Source organism: Megalopta genalis, chromosome 5, assembly GCF_051020955.1.
Source record: "Megalopta genalis isolate 19385.01 chromosome 5, iyMegGena1_principal, whole genome shotgun sequence".
Classification (NCBI taxonomy): Eukaryota; Metazoa; Arthropoda; class Insecta; order Hymenoptera; family Halictidae; genus Megalopta; species Megalopta genalis.
This window is the reverse complement of record NC_135017.1, coordinates 12170323-12193216: the sequence shown is the minus strand read 5'-3', so window position 1 is coordinate 12193216 and position 22894 is coordinate 12170323. Positions and strand designations below refer to the sequence as shown.

The 22894-nt window shown below is 45.0% G+C and overlaps 1 protein-coding gene across 7 annotated transcripts in view; it reads right to left on the bottom strand.

The window, feature by feature from the left end:
- The window catches only part of Pdfr (Pigment-dispersing factor receptor), a 71258-nt gene that overhangs the window by 28809 nt on the left and 19555 nt on the right, over positions 1-22894 (bottom strand). For all 7 annotated transcript variants that reach the window (XR_004489675.2, XR_004489674.2, XM_076521400.1 and 4 more), the window contains exons 3-4: positions 6569-7814; positions 4450-4557 (exon numbers count right to left, since the gene is read on the bottom strand). Coding sequence is in view for 5 of the 7 variants with exons in the window: in XM_076521400.1 (XP_076377515.1) it covers positions 4450-4557; positions 6569-6650 (190 nt within the window). In the remaining 2 variants the exon portion in view is untranslated. The remainder of the gene's footprint in view (positions 1-4449; positions 4558-6568; positions 7815-22894) is intronic.

Below are 22894 nucleotides of genomic sequence, written 5' to 3'. Positions count from 1 at the left end.
CGCACTCGACTGAAAAAAAATTGTTCCCAATAAATTCCGTCGATCGCATTCACCGTCTACTCGACTCGAAACATCCGCCACGATCTGTTTGAATTTCCAATGCGAGCCTCGCTAAGGAATTCGTGATCGCATTAAGGAAAGTGAACGGATCCGCGAGCAGGATCGAGCTAGTATATTTAAGAGCGGCTCACGAGTCGACGTTAAATCCGTCTGTAGATCCCGGCTACGTCGCCGACGATTCGCATTGTAACGGAGCTGAGATTTGCATCCAGGTCGCGCCGTCACGGGAACGAGGCTGAGTCGAATACAGAGAACGATATGGCCGCATCTGGCACCGGTGTTAATCCGGCCCATGCAAATTTCTTTCCAGCTCGCGCCGGAAGGCTGCGTCACATGGACAGGGGCGGGCTCAACAGGCAACGTGCCCGCCAGTTTAAAATTCGAGCTCCGCCGCTACCCTATGTTTCGTCACACCCCGACATCACCGTCGAATATCGATGAATAAAATATTTTTCGCGCCGGTGTCTTTCATTATTTCCCACTCGAAAATCCGTGCGAATTTTCGATGGACCCATTCGGAATTTTCAGTCACCGTTCTGTGCGAGATAAATTGCGTTTGCGTCGATAGAGCAGCGCGGTCAATTATTGCGACCCGTTCGCGGCGTTTTCGCTGCTAAAAACGACTTTAGCAATTTAATTGACATCACTTACGAGGCCGAAGATCTCTTTCAACGATGCAATTTTTACCACGGGACAAGTATCAAATTTGCTTTGATTATTAGGAGAAAGAGAACAGAAAATTATGAAACCGGTTTTGTTTAAACCAGTATTTTCGATCAGAAAATTTGGCGAATTCAGTGCGATGATTTTTCTGTTATTTCAAGCGCTTTCGTCCTTTACATGTTTAATTTTGACAAGTGAATGATTGATCGAATTCGAATAAAGAATTTAATATGTCCGGTTCGATAAATATCAAATTAAATGCAGAGTAATCGACCTATTGTCCGCTTGCAGCTGAAAATGCTAAGTTCGACTGAAGTTCAAGTTGTGTAAATGTTTTCGTTATCGATCGAATTTTTATCAAGCATGATTACGTTAGGTTGCACTGTGTGCACCTCGCGGCCGTTAGATATACCGAAGCAGCGTCCGAGATGCAGCGAAAGTGAGGGTTAGTTTATATTCGAGGGCAGCAACAAGTGTTCCCGATTGCCTTTAACTTCCGTCTAATTGCCTGATTCGTACAGGTGAAGGCTAAAAGCGGAACGAACGGGACCCGCAAGGTGGACGCCTGGCAGTTAACTTAAACGAAGGGAAAAAGCGACCGCTTTGTGGCGCCGCTTTGCTTGTCTTCCCGTGTCGCCCACAGCGAACGAAATTCACTCGGACTTAGACGACACTGGGAATTCGTCGCGAAACAGAAGAAGCCAAAGGGCACGAGTCGAGTTAAATATACAGCAACGAAAGCTCGTGCCAGGTCTAGGCAAGACGAATTTTTCCAAAGACAAAAATTATTCTCAAATAAACGGAATCTTCTTGATTAGGACGAAAAACGAAACGATGAAATCTGTCGCGTGGTTCTCGAGAAAAAAAAATTACAATGTCCACGAAGTTCGTGTCTCTAAGTCGCCCCGCCAGATTTTTATTACACTTGCGATAAAACCCTATGAAAAATGTACAGAAAATTAGTTTATCGATCGGACGAACTTTTTTCTCTGCTAAAGCAAACCTCGCTGATCAAAATAAAAAAAGAATCGTTAAAATTGGTCGAGTGGTTTTTGAGAAAAGAATTCGCGAATGCAGCCCTTTTTTTAACACGGGTTACGAACAAGTCTGATTGAAAGTACTATCGATTTTCAATAGAATTCGATAATTAGGAACGACGATTAACGAAGGGGATATTTGTAGCACCGGCGCGATGATTATGCACAGATTTGACAGGGAAGTTGCAGCCGCGATGCAGCTGCAATTAGAGGTCCTCCGTCGCGTTGTAAATGCATATACAGCCGGCGAGGTTTCGCGCCTCTGTGTGCGTGTGCCACGGATCGGAGCCAGGATTACAATTCCAGTTTGCAGATGCGATGGAAGAGCTTACTTCCGGCACGTAGTTTGATAAGCCAGGCCAATTTTGCAGGTAGTTAATATTCGCGAGCCTATATTGGACTGCTCCCAGCCGATGTCTGGGATTAAAATTACATGCGTCCCTTCTGATACAATCGGTATGATTTTTTGGTAAATTGCTTTTCCTTCGAACGGAAAGACAACAAATCCGACGCATACACACACAAAAGAAAAAAATAGAGCCGAATGTAACGAAGCCCAAAATATTCGGCAAACATTCTGTCAGTCGGGATACCTGCGGTTTCCACCAGACAAAAATAGTTCAACTAAGAAACACAAATATTTGCGGACACTGTTTCTCTCTCTCTCTCTCTCTCTCTCTCTCTCAATTGTGTTACATATTCGTTTTATTTCTTTTATTTCTGTATTAAATGAAATACTAATTGAAATGCTTCGTTGATTTTACAAATATATAATAAGTGGTCTAAAGAATATATTTCATGAAATACCGAATTGAGATAAGTATTTTCTTCATTGTGCGTTCATTAATTGTTTAAATATTCGAGTAAATTTTGAAATATCATTTTATACAAACAAGCGTGTCTCATTAACTGTTTCCAATCAACTGTTCCCAATTATTATTATTATCTGTAACAATAATTGTTATTATATTAATAATTACTGCTAATAATTAATAATATTATTACGATGCCGAATTTGTGTAGAAAAATTAAAAGGGCATCTGGCCCTTTCGAGCTAAATGAATCGAATTAATTGGAATTATCGAGGAAGTTAAAAGTTCCGCAGTTTTGTCGGCAAATTCAATTTGTGGCAGACAAAATACGGGACAGTGGATCAAATGGTGTTGTTAATTTTTCTCCGAAGTGCTTCGTCAGTGTCTGCTTTTGTTATGCAAAGAGGATACCGCTGATTATAACCGGGCCAGTAATAAATCACGAAATCTTCGAAGTCCGACGCCCGGAGCGGCGCTTTTCAATTAAGGCCTGGAACAACGTGGTCCCGGAATCCGTAATTAACGGCATGAACCATGAAATACTTTTGCGATAGGTTCTCCCGTGCAAATGACTCCTGTAATTTCCCCTGTAACTCGAGAGCTTCTCTTCTGTAGAATTAATTAATCAACCACAGCGCCGAAAACGGGAAAAAGCATTAGGAACTTCCGAATAATGGTGGAAAGAGAATATCTCACGCGAACCTTTGTGTTTAGGGCGTTTTCTGTGCCTCCCTTTGTGCCAGACTCCACTGGATGATAATGAGAAAATGAACGCCGCGAGCATGCTGGCAATTATGCTCTCAAAGATTTTTAATTCAATTAATTGAGCGCGCTTTGGAGGTGTTATATATATAACTTTAAGCGGTGTCGTTATGTCTGTACGACGACATTTTACAGTAAACTTGATACTCGGAGATTGCTAAATGAATCCGCTAAGTTTCAGCTTACTAGAAAATATATGTTTGTTTAAAACAATTCCTGCGTACAGGCCGTAAAGTTTAACTAAAGTTTAACTTGGAAAATGATGAACCTACAAATGCACTCTAACGAAGCTGCCATAACTTCGCACATAATGGTCAAATCTGTATTCAAGAATTCTGAAACTGAACTAACAAAGTTTCAATTTAGTGCAAAAATTATTCGTTTGTTTAAAAAATTCCAGAGTGACTCTCGAACGTTTAAAGTGACAAACTTATAAGCCTGTCCTAACGCGAAACTGCCATAACTCTACAGAGAGTGATCAGATCTTCGCAAAAAAAATCCTGCGTGTCCCTCGAAGATTGATAAATGAACCTACAAAGTGTCAACGTGATATAAAAATTATGTTTGTTTACAAAAATTCCGAACTCGCTCCTAAGGTCTCAGCATGACAAATGAGAAAGGCGCCCTACCAAAAGTGCCATAACTCTGCACAGAGTGGTCAGATCTTCATAAAAAAATTTATACGTGTTCCTTGAAGATTGAAAAATGAACCCAGAAAGTGTCATTGCGATACAAAAATTATGTTTGTTTACAAAAATTCCGAACTCGCTCCTAAGGTCTCAATATGAGAACCCTAGAAGTGCACCATACCAAAATTGCCATAACTCTGCATAGAGTGATCAGATCTTCATAAAAAAAATTATGCGTGTTCCTGAGAGATTGATAAATGAGCCCAAAAAGTGTCAACATCGTGGCTGTAAGCAAATCTCGAGATAATTTAGCGAGAACTTTCGGTGAATCGCGGTCGGCCTGGTTGGTTGTTCTTTGGAAATTACAGGCTCGGTATAATTATCGGCAGTATGCGAGGCGAGACGACGCGACACTGCGGTCGCGGCGGCTAACAAGCAATTTAAATGTGCATTCATCAAACGGGTCGCACACGCGGGCACACTTACTGCTGGTATCGAATCCGTCCTCGAAGGGGCATCTCTGTTTGATCGTTGTCGAGGCTTTAGTCGGCGGCCAGCAGAGCAGCGAGTCCCAGACCTGTTCGCACCACAGCTCTGCAAAACGAAAAACGAGAAGGCCTGAAGCTTATTACTGTCGCTCGCGGAAGTAGCCTCCACCCACGACAGCCGGCTCCCCCCCGACCCACCCTCCACCCTGTCCACGCTCCGCCGCGATACAATTTGATATTGAACCCCGGAGAGCGAGAGTTCACTCGGACGGCCGCTCTTCTGCCGTGGGAAACTTCCTTCCTAGGTCAGTGTTGGCCGGCTACGCGAGGCTTTTCAACGAATCCGGGCGCTCCTCGAGCTCCACGAATTTTGGATTGGTCCTTTCTCGCGCGTTCCGTCGAGTGCTCCGCTTTTTGGTCCAATTCGTTGACTAGATTTTCAAGCGTCAACTCGGACGGATTTTCCGTTGAGTTCCCGTGGGCGGTTTTTAATGGAACTAAGCTTGAATTGAAGCTGGAAGTGACCACTTTCGGATTAGGTGGTTTCGATCAAAAATAGAAACGCGAGATCGTTTGGAAAAAATCGGTGAATCTCCGTCTACGACTCGAATGAAACTGAGGCGATTTTAAAAGGGAAACTTCAAAGCGGTTTCAAGTTGTATCGCAGTGGGAGGTTTTCAATCTAACGTAGCTTAAATTAAAGCGGAATGCGTCTACTTTAGGACAGGATAGATGAAATTAGAAACAAATAGCGAGATCGTTTCGAAAAATCGATAACTCTCGAACATGCTGACTCGTTGGAAATCGTGCCGATTTTGTGGGATAATTTCAAATTGATTTGAAATTGTATTCTCGTGGGATTTTTTAAATATAATTTAGCTTGGATTAAAGCTGAAAGTGTTCTCTTTAAGATAGAGTAGTTTAGATCGAGAAAAAATCGCGAAATCGTTTAAAAAAATTCGAGAACACCGACCGATGTCTCGAAGAAAAGTGTGTCGATTTTCTAGGATAACTTCATATCAATTTTGAGTTATGTTGCCGCAGAAATTTTTTAATTTCATTGACGTCAAATTAAAGTTCGATCAATGAACATTAAGATAGGATCATTTAAATTTGAGAGAAACATTTGAGATCGCCACGAAAAATCGATTTCATCCACTCGCTACTTCACAGGAAAATTTGCTAATTTCGTGGAATAACTTTAGATCAATTTTAAATTGTGTTCCCGTGCAAATTTTTTGAAATAATTGTGCTCAAATTAAAGCTAGAGAAGTCCGCTTTAAAATACGCTGATTTTGGTTCGTCTAAAAAATTTGCGATCGCTGCGAGAAGTCCAAGAATTAATACGGAAAGAATTCAATTTTTCAGGGAACGAGAACTGCATATCTTTCCGCGTTTGCTAATTTCCTGGCCCGAATTCAAGGCACTATTTCATATTGAATTTTCTTGGAAGCGAGGTATAGTTATATCGACGAATGTTCCACTATTCTTGGACGACTAAAGGCACCCTTGAAAAGGATCACTGAGCTGCAACTAATCCAGTCAACCTTCAAAAACTTTTTTTCAAACTTTCCCTGCATCGTGAAACTCAATGGAAACGCCGGGCTCTGATGTCTGTTCCTCTCGCCGGGTGAGAACAACCCTTTAAAACTTGTTCCTCCACTTCTCCCTAACATTTAGATCACAAAAAGATCGTAAGAATAGAAAATTCATAAGTTCGGGAAGCGTCTACGAACTTTTATCGACGCGAACCCGGGACAAAGTGTTCCCATTTAAATAACAAATCAACGAGAAGTTACCTGGACAGCTTCACCCCCCCAAAATCGTGCAAAAATTTAGCGCAATTGTCAAAGTGCTCGATCAGAAATTCAGGGATTATTATCAGAGTGCACGATAAAATATGAATATTAATTTCTAAAAGATTATCATCAGAATACACGATCGTAAAATATACATTAATTTTTAAGGGATGCTTTCACCCCGGGGAGGCAAAGAATTAAAAACAAAAAGACAACGGTCTCAATATCTTATGCAGATTAAAATGAGCCGAGAGTGGGTTGATCCGCGATGATCACGTTGTCGGACAAATATATAAAACGTTGGAAATAAATACTTACCACCCTCGGGAGGGATGAAATCTTTGTACCGGACGCTGCAAAAGTCTCGAGTGTTATTGCCAATGGCATTAGCCGCATCCATCTTGCCTTTAATTGTCCATTTCCCGGCCTCTCAGACTTTCCCGCCTCTACATCTTCGCCGCCAACCCCCACCACCCTCGAATCAATAACGGTTTCTGCCAGGACTCGAACACGTCGTCCGTTCCGGCACCCCCGTCGTCGTTTGTCCACATACTTCGCTCCTTTATCAGGCTTCGGTCGTGCCCCCAAGTCGAAACAATCGAGTGCCGGCGTTACGCGATCGTATTTTCTTCCTGCTTGCAACCCCTCAGACAGTCATCGCGAGACCGGCGCGCCTTTTGCTCGGCATCTCGCGGCGCGAGAAACGGGGCGAGAGAAGTTCCTCGCGTGACGATGATCGTTCGAGTCTTTGAAATTCTAATTCAGCAGGCTCGCCGTCACCCCGCGCCAACCCCTTTGCATATTATTCCGTCGATTTCACAACCCCCGAGCCACTTCCACTGTTCTACTCGGCCGATGGATCGAATTAATCAGCTCTACAACCCTTTTGGAACTTGCGCCAGTTAGGGGTTGTTTTTCAAAAGTGTTCGAACAATTCAGAAATTGTATCACTTTCACCGGCCAACCACCCTCTGTCCACGATACAACCGTTTCATTGACTCGTTCGCCGAAGGTTCTGGCGGTCCCTTTGCATTCATCTCCTACGGGGGTGGTTTCCCGCGGCACCACGATTTATTGCACTGTTCTCCGCGCGAAATTAAATCACTTTCGTTGCCCCACTACCCTTTTGTTCTCGATAGAATCGATTCATTCGTCGAACGTTGCGCTTCTCCCGGAACTGTTTTATTAAGGGGCGGTTTATCACCAACACAACCCCCCGGGAATTTACTTCGCCGGTGCAGCGCGCACGCAGCTGAATCGTTCGCTGCGTTAAATCACGCCTGTTCCCTGCCTCAAAGGGCGCCAGTAATTTATTTGCCAAACGATTTCGGTCTTGAATCATTTATTTTCTGTTCGGTGGTCGATTTCCCGCAGCCCGGCAATTTATTCCGGCAGCTTCTTCTTCGCGCACGGTTAAGCGACTTCCGCTATCCGACCATCCGCCGGCTCTAATGGCGCCCCGTAATTAATTTATTTACCAAACGCCGGTCCTTTCGCGCTGATTTTCAGGGGCGGCGGCGGTTTAAAGCCCCCTCCACGGTTACAGCCTCGCCGGATTTTCTCTCTGGAACAGAAAATGGACCGCCGTCAGCTCGGTTTACGTTGTCGGCCCGCAACGACGATTGTAAACGACAGCTTGAAAGCGGAGTTCCAACCCTCCCCCCCCCCCCCCAAATATTCGCATTATTCAATTTTTCGTTCTCGCGACGAAACGAGCCGAAACGAAACGGAAGCGTTTCGCATGAAACGCGCGACGATTTTTCTAGAAACGGCGGCGCCGACGAGCGTCGCTGATTATGTCGATCGATTATGAATTTCTGCCGTCGCCTCCGTTATTAATCCTCGTTAAATGCCTCCCCCTAGGTGTCCCCCTAGCCGCGTCGAGAACATCGCGATCGTCGAAACTAATTTCCGTAATTAATTTGTTCGACAGGCGACGACGCGTCGCGGTACGTTTGTTGAAGAGACGCGAAGGCGAAACGGTTCTCGGACGCGAGACTCGATTCGCGTCGATATGCAACTGAAATTTCGATTCGATCGCGACACGATTGTCGCGGAAACGTAATCATCGGACTGCGGATTTTATGCATTTATGGGAAAAATGTGTGGGCGGAATATAGAAAACCGTGGAAAGATTATAAGACCTTCAGAACGGTGTTACATTTTTTTTTCAACCTATTGGACATGTTAACGGTTATTCGAGCCTTGCGGTACATTTTTATAATTGTCGATTGTCAATGATTATAAAAACGAAGTGCAAGGCTGAAATAATCGTATCTCCTCTTTCCAAATTGTCCATTTTTGTCTACAAGTTGAAGGAAAATTAGAGAGAATTTACAGTACTGTTTTACTTCAGTTGGTCGCAATGCAGATAGACAATTTTTATACAGGGTATCCCAAGATTGTGTTATTTCCGGGAAATGAAGGATTCCTGAGATCATTTGAAGCAACTTTCTCCTTTGCGAAAATGCAATCCGCGGCTTCGTTTACGAGTTATTGACGAAAAAAGGCTGACCAATGAGATTCGAGCGCTAGGCGACGCTAGGCGGCGCTAGGCGGCCGAGCCATCCAGCGCACGGAGCCCAATTCCGCTCATTGGCTCGGTCGCCGCGCGCCAATCGAGCTCGTCGCTCATTGGCCAGTGTTTTTCGTCAATAAATCGTAAACGAAGCCGCGGATTGCATTTTCGCAAAGGAAAAAGTTGCTTCAAATAATGTCGGGAACCTCTCATCTCGCGGAGATAACATAATATTGAAACATCATTTTGCATTAAGATTTGCGGTCGAGTAATCACAGGCCGCCAGGGTCCGCGTGCATTGAAAACTGTCGCGGGAAAACGTTCTCAATGAAACTTCGATTTTCAAAAGGCTGAATGTCGACCGCCTGAAAGCTGAACGTTCCTTTGGAACAAGATGGTCGACCCTATACGGGCCGCGAAAAGTGCGAAGTGTTGTTCGATTCAATTCGCCGCCATTCAATTCCGTGAACACGATTTGTCTGGGATGTAACGACCGGCTTTACGGGGCTTGTACCATTCGCAGCGAATCGCGTGGAATCGCTTTGAAGGCGAATTCTTTGAATTCGAAATACTTCCTGGAACAATCGGTGTATGTCCCGGTTTCGTGTAATTGCGCGTCCAAAATGCGCGCTCAATTTTAACGTGCACAGGTAAAAAGCGTCCTTGGGAATGTCCGACATCTGACGGATTTTTCCACTTAATAATGTATAATATTGTACATCAATTGGGAAGATGCGGTGTGTCTGACTGTTGCCGGAGCATTCTACTCGAAGCGAAATGTACGCATCTTCGAGGATGAAATTTTTCCGGATAAAATACTTTCTGGAATAACGATAATAATTAATACAATTCTTTATTCGAAATATTCAAACTCAGTTCGTGTACACGCTTCTGGGAGTGTCGCAGAAGTCTGGCTGACATGCGAGAGACTGTTCTACTGGCGAATAAATGTGACTGTGAAAATACAGGCTGTCCGACTGTTGCACGAGTCTACTACTTCGAGTGAAATGTACGCGTACCGTTTGAGAATAAATTGTCTCAAGATACAACATTTTCTGCGATAACAGTAACAATTGTTTATGCATTAAAAATATGCTCTCAGCTTGAATCCGTATTCAAGTGTCCTGGAAACTGTCGCAGCAGTCTGTCTGCCGTAAAGGATCGACTGTTTCAGTCGAGAATACAGGTAGCGATAAAAAAATACCGAGAGCGTCTGACTATCGCCGGGTTATTCTACTCGGCTAGGCGGATCCGCGGAGCTTCCTCGCGATTCAAGTGGCTGACCACTAGAGCAACTATTCTACGCGGAAATAAGAGAACGTCCAAAGGGGGACGCTTTTCGCTCGTGTTTCGCTGGACAAAGGAGCTCGCAACTTTTGCAACAGTAGAAACGAAACAGGCAAAATAAAAATTCACAGAGAGCCCCCGCCCCCCTCCCCCTCCTCTGATGCAGTGTATTCGTTAACGCATCTAGGTTTTTTCTTTCAATTGGCCGTGCGTCGTCAAAGCAGAAAAATGTCTGCCTCGCGTGGACTGTTTTATATCTGAGCCCGGAATAACCCCCCGCGTTGTTGCCATAATTAGTGGAAAATTATTATTTCCGCTCGGGATATTCAAAAACTGCGGAACACAGAGCCGCGTGCTATTGAAACGAAGTCAATGGTTTTAATTGGCTGCGAAGCCAACGTTCTCGCCAATTAAAATATTACGGTAATTGAATAATAATTATGCGCTGCGGATAACGGGCCCCCTTCGAGTGAATAACAATTCAATTTGCATTAATAAAACGTGTTCGCAGAATCGTTTAAAGTGTAACGCGGTCTGTTTGACTCGTCGCGAAGCAAAAAACTGCGCCGTGCAATTTCTTGTCCGAGAAGAAAATTCGACGTATCGACCGATTCTTCGAGCCTCGAGCGGGAAACGCTGAAGAGGATCAAGGTCGGCCCGGGGATCCTCGATCGTTAGGCCTTGTGGACGCGAGAGCACAGCATCCCGGGACCGTGAAACCGACGGAAACGAATCCTTTCCAGGCCAGCTGACGCCGGTCGGAACCCGTCGAGTCGTTAACGCGAAACTGGCAGGGAAGATGAGCCACTTTTCAAGATTCTCGGGAAATTCGAGGGTCCCTGGTAATTTCGCGGCTGGTCTACCATCTGAAATCCCAAGATCGCTCCGGCGAAAACTGGCTGAAAGCCCCGGAATCATCCTGTAATTTACGTCCGCGCGCGGCGAAAGGTCGAACCGCCGTTTAAAACAACACTTTCGCGGCCCTCGAATTCTTTTTTTTTCGCCGCCGTCCTTGTTATCTGACATTTTTCCGACATCCTTTTCGCTCTCGACCTTTGTGCCCCGAAAGTTACGACATCCGTTCGCTGGAACTTGATAGACCACGAGGCGCACGTATATCGGTGGAATTTGTACGGGGTCCGACATTCCGTTGATTTTACTACTGAAAAATGTCGCCGTTTCGTCGCGAAGCGTGTTCAGTCTAACATAATATTGATTTTACCACTTCCGAGCAGGCAATATTTATTTTCTATCAAAGAAATAGAAATACCGGCGTGCTTCAATGGCGGACTGAACACTACTGAAAAATACGGTGGATGCATCGTGAAGTGCGTTCAGTCTAACATAACATTGATTTTGCTACTCGAGAGCCGACTGATACTCCGTTGATTTTACTACTGAAAAATATCGCCTTTGCTTCGTGGAGTCTATTCAGTCCGACTTAATATTGATTTCACTACTCGAGAATGGTGAATAGTATGTTCTAATAATTCGACAAAATATGTTCTAATAAATAGACATATATATGACTGGACTGATACTTCGTTGATTTTACTACTGAAAAATATCGCCTTTGCTTCGAAGATCGTATTCGGTCTGATGTAATATTGATTTTACTACTCGAGAGTAGAGAACGGTTATCTTCTACGAAATAAATATAAATATTGGTGTGATAAATAGCAACATATGACTGATCCGATACTTCGTTGATTTTACTGCCGAAAAATACAGTGGTTCCTTTGAGAAATGCATTCAGTTTGACATACAGTAATGTCTCTCTAATTGACGCTCGGATTGTCCACGAAAGTGGACGATTTTGGAAGAGAAGATACGATTGTTCGAGCCTCGCGGCTCGCTTTTTATGGCTATCGATTGTCAACGACTACAAAGCCGAGTTGCGAGGCTCGAATAATCGCGCCTCTTCTTCTCAAACTGTTCATTTTTGTGCATAATCTGAGCGTCAGTATGGGAGACATTACTGTATTACTGATTTCTCCACTATTTCTATTTATTTATTTATTTCTTCAGAGCGCGTAATCGAGCAGTTTTCTATCGGCGACGTAAATGTCAGTGCTATTACACACAGAAAGAAAACATGGGTGGACTGTTGTATCGTTGACTTTACCACTGAAAAAATACAATTCTTGATTCAAAGGGAACGCTCAGTCTAGCATACTATTGATTTTTCCACTTGGTTGCAAGTAATAAAGTCATTTTCCGCGGCCCCGGAAATATGACGGTTCGCGTTTGAGAAACGCACACAGTCTGACTTCCCATTGATTGCACTACTTAAATGCAAATTGCGATCAGCATCGAGATCGACGTTTTATCGACTCTTTCGCGTGGAAGTCGCAATTTAACGTAGCTTTTAAATTGAAAAATGCACGGATCCGTGTAAGACCACGTTGCGGCTGACATATCATTGATACTTTTATTTCGATAATCCGTCACTCGTCGAATTGGAACCGCGTCTGACATCTTATCGAACGTTCTGCTCGGAGAAGAAAAATCGTTGGTTGACGAAGGATGACTGACCTTTAATACGTATTTCTACTTGGAAGAGCCGAGCAGTCGAATGTTGCCTGACCTTTTTCTTGGCTACTTCCCTACTTAGGATTACTTGCGCGACTAACGAGCAGCGTCCGATCACGTTCCAAGACCGGCGAATGGAGAGGCAAACACGTCTGAGAAATTTTTACGGCTTATCCTCGTGGCGTCCGTATTTCTCTCGTGGTCCGACTAATCCTCGATGTTTCCCCTTTGAAAACCGTTCCGCGACTACAGTCGCGTGAAAAAGTCGATATTTAATTTAGAAACATCGGTCGTGGGAGGAACGGTTACAATTCATTCGCATTTTCCACCGACCTTCGAGGCAATCTATGCCACTTTTCGCTGTTTCGGAACTTTTAAACATGTTTCGTGGTTTTCGCAGCGATGTTTTCCTCTGGACGAAACGTTGGGCGAAAAAGAAAAAAAGATAATGGACCGCTATGAAAAAAAAAAGAAACGACTGACGGGAACACCGTCGACGAGGATGAGCCTCGTGTTGTAATTCATTAATTTGATTATGCCCCAGTTGTCGTCGGGGATGCAACACTGCCGCTAAACGAGAACAAATGGATGAAATTAAGTTTTTGCGATAACACTGCGAAATAAAACGTGCGCCCCAGATTGCGAGGACTAAAAACATCGTTGCTTTAAACAGGCTCTGAGAAATGAAAGCGTTGCCATCGTGGGATATTTCGCCGAGAAACAAGTATTTCAACTAGATAAATAACATTTCGTCCAACTCGATTTCTTTTTAAACGTCCCGATGAAATTTCAGATCGGTCAACTTTTCGATTTAGTCGTTCGAATCGCGTTCGATCGACGGGCACGCGGCGGCAAGTAGAAAAATCAATGACCGGTCGGACCGAACCCGTTTCGCGAGCAGCATTCGGTGTTTCGGAGCTTCAAGAACTGCGCCGACGACTGGCACTCGAGTATCCGGACGTTGATAACGGGATAAATCGATAATGTACACGGAGATCCCCGATGGGGATCAAAATTTTTATTAGCAAACTTCCAAGCTAACGCGGTCACAGAAACCTACAAACAGTGTCCCGGCGGAGTTGAAACTTGTTCCACCGGAGCTTTCGCTGATGGGCTCGAAATCGCACGTTCCCTTTAACATCCCCTCGATCAGGGTCCCGCCTAATCTTTCATCAAAATACTGAATTTTCCCTAAGTATTCCACGCGACACGAAAAATCAATATTCATTTGAAGGGACGTTGCTCTTGTGATCATTTTTGCGGAGGGCAAACTTTTTTTTACCGCAATCAGCATAACGTGGACCATGTTTACGCAAAATTTCGGAGTTCACGGAGTTTTTTGCGTCCCTCGAAAAAATTTTGAAAGCCCAATCCACTCTCTCCCTCTCTCTCTCTCTCTCTCTCTCCGTCGAAATACTGGATTTTCCTAAATATTCGCACGGCGTGAAAAATCAAATTTCACTTAAAGGGATGTTTTCACCCTTGTCACCTTTCTCGCGGCGGTAAATACATTTTTTACCGCAATTATCACAGCGCGGACCACGTTTGTGCATAGTTCCGGATTTTTCAGAATTCTTTCAACCCCTTAAAAAAATCTTGAAAGCCCCCTATCCACCATAATATTGAATTTTCTAAAATGTCCACCGTAGCGTGAAGAATCGATATTTTTCAAGGGGATGCCCTCACACATGGAATAGAATTTCGAGAGGGGAAATATCGTAGCGTAATCAGCACCGTGTGAATCATGTAATTTGTGATTTTAATTCGATTTCATCGTGATTCGTAATTAACGTAATTGAATTACTTAGTATTTCGTAACTGTACTCTTACTGAATTACAAACTACATTGCCATTTAAATGAATACTGAATCGCGAATTAAAATGTAATTGAATTATAATGCGATTTCATTATAGTGTAACTGATTTATACAGTAATTGAATTATTGTGTAATTGACTTATAGTGCAAGTGAATTATAGTGTAACTGATTTATAGTGCACTTGTATTAAACTGTAATTGAATTATAATGTAATTGATTTATAGTATAATTGATTCGTAACGTAATTTAGTTATAGAGCAATCGAATTACCGTAGTAATTATAATTCCCTCGGTAATGCGACATTTTCCGACAATTTTGTTATTCGCACGGAGCGTGGCACCGGGGCGAGTCAAAGGCGAGATCGTCCGAGGGGTTAGCAATCTCGCCGAAATAGCAAATCAAATAGCGTGGGCGTAGAGCCACAGCCGCGGGAACTTATTTATTCATACGTTTCTCGAGTGGTGCTGACTGGTATCTGGTGTGGAGCCCGGGGCCGGCAGTTCCTGCGAAACGAACGGCCCGGCGCGAATTTGCATGCCGGAACGGCGAGACGTGACCCGCGTGTCTTCCGGCCGGCCGCGATTATGCGTCCGACGGGCGCGCCGGGAAAATTGGCCGCGCGACCGTGACGAAGAAAAATCGCGAAAAAATGCCGCCGGCCCGGGATCCGGGACGCTAATGACTCCGGGGACGATGGAGACCTTTAATTTTCGGTACGGCGGCTGCGGGGCTCGCCACCGCCAGAATCGACGCCGTTGTTTTTCGGATTTCTCCGCCGTCGTCCGCAGAAAATCTCCGCCGTTCCAACCATGCTAGAACTTCCGACTAACGAGCGGACCGACCTTTGCATACATCTCGCCATTCGATATCGGCTCCGCCGGATGAGGAGAAGGAGCCCCCAGCCCGGCGATGCGGGATTTAACGGCGAACAGAGACCGCCTGATGAAAACGCTTCCCTGTTGATTTTACTCTGTCCGGCTTATTTCGACGGGCTCTACCTCGCTTGATAACCGGCCGAAGCTCGCCTGGCCGCTCCCGGACTCCGTCGGTAGAGGTTCGGGGATGTTTGAAACGGTTTCGGTGTGTCTAACTGTCGATGGAACTTCAAACTGTACGGTAAAGTAGGACGAGCGGGGAACGAAAATGATCTCGGAATTGGACGTTGAGTTAATGCGACAGTTCGGCTGCGCGAATTTCGTTGGAAGTGGTTTGGGGAAGTTGGCAATAGTTTGGGTATGTGTAACTGTCGATGGAACTTCAAATTATACAGTAAAATGCGGCGAACGTGTAACACAAATTATTTCAGAGTTAAATATTGAGTTAATACGACGGTGCAGTTCTGTGAATTTTGTTGGGAGTGGTTTGGCGAAGTTGGCAATAGTTTGAGTATATATAATTGTCGCTGGAACTTCAAACTGTACAGTAAAATATGGCAAACGAGTAACACAAGTTATTTCAGAGTTAAATATTGAGTTAATACGACGATACAGCTCTGTGAATTTTATTGGGAGTGGTTTGGAGAAGTTGGCAGTAGTTTGAGTATGTAAAATCGACTCTGGACCTTCAAACCGTACAGCAAAGCACGACGAATGATTAACACAAGAAATCTCTGCATCCAATATCGAGTTATCATGATAATACACCATCAACAATTTTGTTGGAGATGGTTTAGAGATGTTGGAAGCAGTGTGAGTATGTATGGCTAGCCAGTGGACTTCAATATGTATAGAAAAACGTGATTCACGTCTATCACAAGATACCTGTGAGTACAACATTGAGAGCCAGCATAATGACACACTTGTAAAATTATGTTGGCAGGTGTTTGAAATAGTTCAAGTGTACATAAGAGAAACGCGAACTTCAAGCCATGCTACAGAAAGTGAAGCAAGCATATCGCAGAGTGCAGCCGTGTGTTCAACATCGAATCAATACCGTAGTACATTTCTCGGATCTCGTTGGGCGTCGTTTGAAGCTGTTGATGGCACTTTCTGAAGATGCGCATCGATATCCGGCTTCCGGCGACGATCGGCTGCAGCCGCTCATTACCATTTGAAAGCGGCGGAAGAAGGATAAGGCGGGAAGGACTGTAGGTCAGGACAGGACTTTCTGTCGTCCCGCGTCTAGAAGAACGAGGGCGAATTCGGGTGGTTCCTTTGTCCCTTCTGTCACCGGCGAGGGACCGGCTCTCTCTTGGATGGAAACCCGGAAGAATTGAAAATCGATCGGTCGGTGGAAAAAGGGATGATCTCCGGTGGAAGAGAATGGAAGCAGTCGTGCGCGAGAGAATCACCAATTTTTCACGGTTCTATCCCGGCCTCACGGTTGACGGTGAGCTACGCTCCGCACAAAGAGGAAGAGCAACTCCCTGAATGGAAATAATTAATCTGATCCGAACGGGATTTTTCCGGCCCATCGAGGAGCCGAGGTATTCGCGATTTCTAGCGGAAAAGCCGCGGGAAGATTGCGACCGGGGCTTCAAACCGGTGCTCAAACCAGGTCAAACCAGGTCAAACCGGGTCGGACGTTCTCAGACCGCTGCGCTTCGACGTCTATGTACTGAATCTGCGTCAACATCGCGATTATGGTTAACTGAACCACGCGTGGGTGTTCTGAAAATAAATTCCTGCGTCAACGAACCGGCGTCAACGCGCCCAAACCACTTCAAACAGCTGCATCTTGACCTCTGCGCATTCCGTTTGCATCGCGATAATTGTTAAACGGGCGAGACTTCCGGGAACAGTTGCCGCGTCAACAAACCGACATCAACGTATGCAAACACGATGCAGCACAGTCAATCCCGAACGTTCCAATATGCAAATGCACACGGATTGCATGTGCATATCACGGTCGGCCGCGTGCATTCGCGTTACGCGAGTTCAAACTTCGTCAAACCGGGGGCCAAAGGAACTCGCAGGTTATCAACACAAGCATCCAGTTGGCAAACAAGCCGAACACGTAAAATGGCGGCTGGATCGTCGCCAGAACGCGAGGATGTATGCATCGGATCCGTGCGGCCTGGCCTCGCCGTGGCCCCCCGGTTTCCTACACGGACAGAATTCAATTCGATGCCAGTTTCGCTGACATGATCGTCTTGCTCATTGGCTTTCAAGACCGTCCATTCGATTTCGCAGCGGAAGGAAAAATCCACGGCAAGATAAAGGGCTGCTCCGACGAGCCCATTCCGCGGATTCCGGAGCAGAGAAAACCGGTCGTTGTTAATTATATTAAGCTTCCTGCGCTGCTCGGAAAAACGTTCACGATGTATGGCGAGCTCGGTTCGAACGCTGTTCACGTCGAGAAATATTTGACAAATAGGGGCCGGGGGTTCGGGAACGACTTCTCTGTGCAATCGAAAATAAACTGCACAAAGCCGGAACTCTGCGAAAAGCGGGGAGAACTGTAAAAATGGGAAACGCGGTCGAAATGGTAGCACAATGAACACGCGCGCCAAAATGTTTAAATCGTCATGAAACGTGGAGAAAAACATGAAATGTAATTTTGAAACGTGAAATGTAGTTCTAAAGCATTGTCCTAGAGCACTGAGAGACGGTGACTGTGAAACAGTGGAAGAATTCTGACAAAAAAAAAACGCGGGATAAAACGCGGTAAAGCGCTTAAAAATCGCTGTTTTTAAATGAGATAGAAAGCAGAAGCGGTATTATGCAAGGAAAACATTATCCGAGCATCTTCAATCGTGCGGGAAAACGCCAAAGTCAGCAAAGGTACGCGGTGGATGCGCGGCGGAGGAGCTCGAAATCGAATTCACAGCAGGAATTTCGAATGCTGGATAAAGGTGCGCGATTAGGCGTGTCCGACAAGCGTAACTTGCTAGAATTTCGTCCGCTTTGACGCATTAGTTTCGTCTTTTCGCGCCCATAAATACGTTCCCGGCGAAAGCCTGTTACCACTATAGATTACCTTCGACCCCGAGATTACCTTTGTGCCGAAGGACACGGAAATTTCGTTTGCGGCCCCTTTGCGGCGGATCGAGTCACGTTTTAATCCTCCGCCGCGGCGGAATTTCGCCGTTTCTGTTAAATAAAGCCAACGCGGAGCTAAGACGATCAATTTTAGATGTCCTGCACAGACGGACCCGGTTTCGACGGATATTACCCGGAGGATATGAACGCAATTCACCGGAAAAGTGACTTGTTGTCAGAATCCGAAGGAGCACATGCTGATCCTCGGCTTGACCTATTTCTATAGGGTGGCCGTGACCAAAGAGAACATTCGGCCACGGAATTTTAATCGGGAACGAGTTTGGAATCTCGTCGATGAATTACGCGAAACTACGAATTGTTCGCATCGGTAGCCCGAAACACAGGGTGTCCCGAAAATGTGTCATAATCTGGAAATGGAGGATTCCTGAGATCATTTCAAGTAACTTTTTCCTTAGCGAAAATGCAATCCGGGGCTTCGTTGGTGAGTTATTAACAAAAAACACTGACCAATAAGAGGCGAGCTCGGCTGCCGCGAGGCGGTCCAGTCCACGGAGCCCAGTCCCGCTGATTGTCTCGGCCGTCGCGCGCCAGCTGATCTCCCCTCTCATTGGCCACAGTTTTTCGTTAATAACTCGTAAACGAAGCCGCGGATTGCATTTTCGCTGAGGAAAAAGTTACTTGAAATGGCCTCAGGAACCCTCCTATTTCAGGAATGCGAGACATTTCTAGGATACCCTGTATACAGCTGCTTCAATTCAATACTAAGGTATGTTTAAATAATAAAGTTTAAAGAAAAATACATTTCCACGATCTCGACGATTCTTCGGAGTCACCCAGTATGTGCATCGGTGTATTCTCTGTCCCCGATCGGTGCTACGGCGTGCCCGTTTTCCCGGGAAAAAAATCAGAAAGAAAGGGGGAAAAATTGAAAACCGCGGAATAACGAGACGATTGCGGCCGCCTAACGTCGCCCCGGCTATAGAACTGAAACCTTTGCGTCGCGGCTTCCATTTTCCAGTCGGTTTTCCGCCGTCCGGTCCTCGATATTGTTTCCGCGACGCATACCGCGGATGCTTTCGCCGGCCTCCATAAAAGCTTCGACCTGCGGAAAGTTATCCTTTCACAATTACGGACCGATGCTTTGTGTCGTTGCGCGCCGTCTGCCGTCAAGGAAAAAAAAAGCAACGCTGCCTGGTAGCCGGCGGCACTGCCATCGATCCCGAGACGTTCTCGTCATTCCGCTCCAGCGTCTCAAACGTCACTTAAATGGGAGCCCTTGCAGTTACAAAAATACACTAATGACCGTCGAACCAACCTCGAAGGTGCCCCGAAACAACGTCCGACTGAAAAATTAATCGACACTAATTTCACCAGAAAAATTAATTAACGTCAGATGAACTCTCGTCGCTCGTCGTCAATTCTCGATGCTAGAAAAATTATTCGGTTGCTCGGTTTTCACGTTACACCCGGTACGCCGACTTGGTTGTACCGGCGAAAGCAACGTCGAGCGAAGAAACTAATTTCTAAAATCGAACTCCCCTCGTCGAACAGTATAAATTGTGCGTTCGTTTGGTCATCGATGCTGGAAAAGTTGTTCGGACGTTTGGTTTCTGCTGTCGCACCCGGTATGCAACACGGGTTAGCAACTAATTTGCCGGCGGAATCGAATACAACGCGGGAAGAAGTACGCGGGGAACGTGGAACACGGTTTTCTCGTACGGATCCTCGTTGCCGCGAGAGTCGACTTGGAAAGTTCGGCGGTGGATTAGCATTCGCAATAAGTCGAAACTGTAAGTTATGAACGGACGTGTCGGTCTCGTCGTTCATCAGCATGCGGCGCGGTACCGATCTTCAAATTCGATTATCTCGGGAACGAGGCGTTTCGCGGTACGAATTTGCATAGCGTGTTTCCGATTCAGTTTTTCCTGTAGTTTCGGCATCGTTTCAGTTTGAATACGTTCACGGCCCGCCGTGACCACGGAAAATGGGCGACACCGTGGGGGAAAAAAGGAGGGTAATCGAACGGTTTCGAATTCATTTGGAATCCCTACTGCGGACGTTCGCGGTGAAAATTCGTCGGTTCCAAAAAAACATTCGAGGCACGACCGTTTCAAGGAACATTCGAAATGCAGCTGTTTCGAGAAGACGTTGAAAATTTAGCTGTTGCAAAAATGCATTGAAAATTTAGCTGCTTCGAAAATACGTTGAAAATTTAGCTGTTGCAAAAAAAAACGTTTGGCTGTTGCAAAATTACATTGAAAATTTAGCTGTTTCGAAAAACGTTCAAAATTTAGCTCCTGCAAGAAAAACATTGAAAATTTAGCTGTTGCAGAAAAAACATTGAAAATGTAGCTGTTGCAAAAATGCATTGAAAATTTAGCTGCTTCGAAAATACGTTGAAAATTTAGCTGTTGCAAAAAGAAACATTTGGCTGTTGCAAAATTACATTGAAAATTTAGCTGTTTCGAAAAACGTTCAAAATTTAGCTCTTGCAAGAAAAACATTGAAAATTTAACTGTTGCAGAAAAAAACATTGAAAATTTAGCTGTTGCAAAATTGCATTGAAAATTTAGCTGTTGCAAAATTATATTGAAAATTAGCTGCTTCAAAAGGACATTGAAGATTTAGCTGTTGCAATAAAACATTGAAAATTTAGCTATTGCAAAAAAAACATTGAAAGCTTAATTGTTGCAAAGGACATTAAAGGATACAGAACTGTGTTCGAAAACTCGATACAAATAAATAACGGAACAATATTTTCCGGATCGAGGTCTGGCTGAAATGAGCGTGGATCTTCGAAGCGAATACGCAGACACCAGTTTCGGAACAAAATTCATTAAGGTACAATCGAGAAAGTTCCCGGCGCCTTTGTAACCGGTGACGGATAGCCCAGTTTAACGAATCGCGGAAACTTCTGGGCGAAACTGCGTAATGGCAATCAGCGGTGACTTAAGGCGAACACGCGACGACGGTACTTTGACACCGATAATGCGATTGCCACAGCCACGGGTGAACGGCGAATTTAATGAACTTTCCTCGATATTAGAGAAACAGGAAGCAACTATTGTCCCGTGTTACACAGGGTGTCCCAAAAGTTCTAATCTCTTGTCATCGATATTTAAGCATTCAAGTAAATTTAGGCACACGATAAACATCAATTTTCCTCCCTTCTAACAAATAATTGCAATCGAAACATTTCTAATCGCGGTAACCGCGAAGAAAAAGGCAAGCCAAGGGGTTAGACCCCTAATAATGAATTCTAGAGAAGAATTAGTTCGTGCAAAATTAGATTGGTCTCGTCGAGCAGCAGAAATTCTGTCGACGAATTGGCATTTTCTGCGAAGACGTTGTCGGATTATTTAATTATTTGTAATTCGATGAAACGTCTCAACTTTAAGGAAACCAGTAAACCGCGATGTCCAAGTTAAAACAGTCCCTAAGCCAATTAAAACCGTCAGGGAGAAGTGCCTGGACGACGACAAGCAGCAAGGATCGCGCACAATTTCAATGATCGTTCGGACAGGTTAAACCGTGAAACTTTTCGCGCGCTGGTGCATCGGCCGGCGGACAAAGGGGTCGGCGAAGGCCACGTGGCTCTCCCACGCGGTTGGAAAAGAAGAAAAGAGAGTCAAGCGAAATCGAAGGCGCGAATTAACCGTCGACCAACGGGGAAATTAAAGTTTCGCGGGGCCCGGTGTTCTCGCTGTATTCTCACCTGCGACTGTTCTTTCACTTTCCGGCGTCTCGGGAGCTTCGGAAATCTGACCTATAAAAAAAAAAAAGAAAAAAGCAAAAAGAAGAGAGCCGTCCTTGCCCGCCCGTGCACCGCCGCCCCTTCGAGCAATCGATTGTCCCATTTCGCCGCGAGATTCCGGCACGAGTCGCAAATGAAACCGTCGCGATCCGGCCCTCCATTCGAGAGCCCACCGTATTCAAATCGGAGAAAGTTTTCCCTCCACCGGGAGCCGCGGACAAGAGACTCCTCCCGGCGAGCCGAGCCGGCGCGCTGATTGGACCGCAATCCCGCTGATTGGAATCTCTTAATTCCCCTTACACGTAATCCCGGCGATCGCCGAGACAAACGACTGTGTCGCTAAGTTTCTCGATGCAAAGGAGATTCTCTTCGCGCGTCCTTCAAATACGCCGCGAAGAAACTCCGAGATATTGTTTAAACAAGTTTAATTTGCCAGTAAAAAGAAAATATACAGGCGTGTTCAGCGTTCGAAGACGCGCAAGTTTTCTCTTTGAAGTTTTTCTTCAAGATCAATAGTTTTCGAGATATTCGATTAAACATAATTTCCACCCCCTGTTCGCGACGATTGTTTTCATCCCTTAAATAAAAGCGGGGGAATTTATGAAAAAACACGTGTCCAATATTTTCGCGTGCTCTATGCGATAGACAAGTTTCAACAAAATCGAAGCACCCTTCGGCACCCTTCTTTAAATTACAATACGAACAAAATGTAGAATATTCTTTAAACGAGTGATTTTATCGAGCAACCGTTTACACGAGTGTATTCGCTGTTAAAAGACGCGCGAATTTCGCC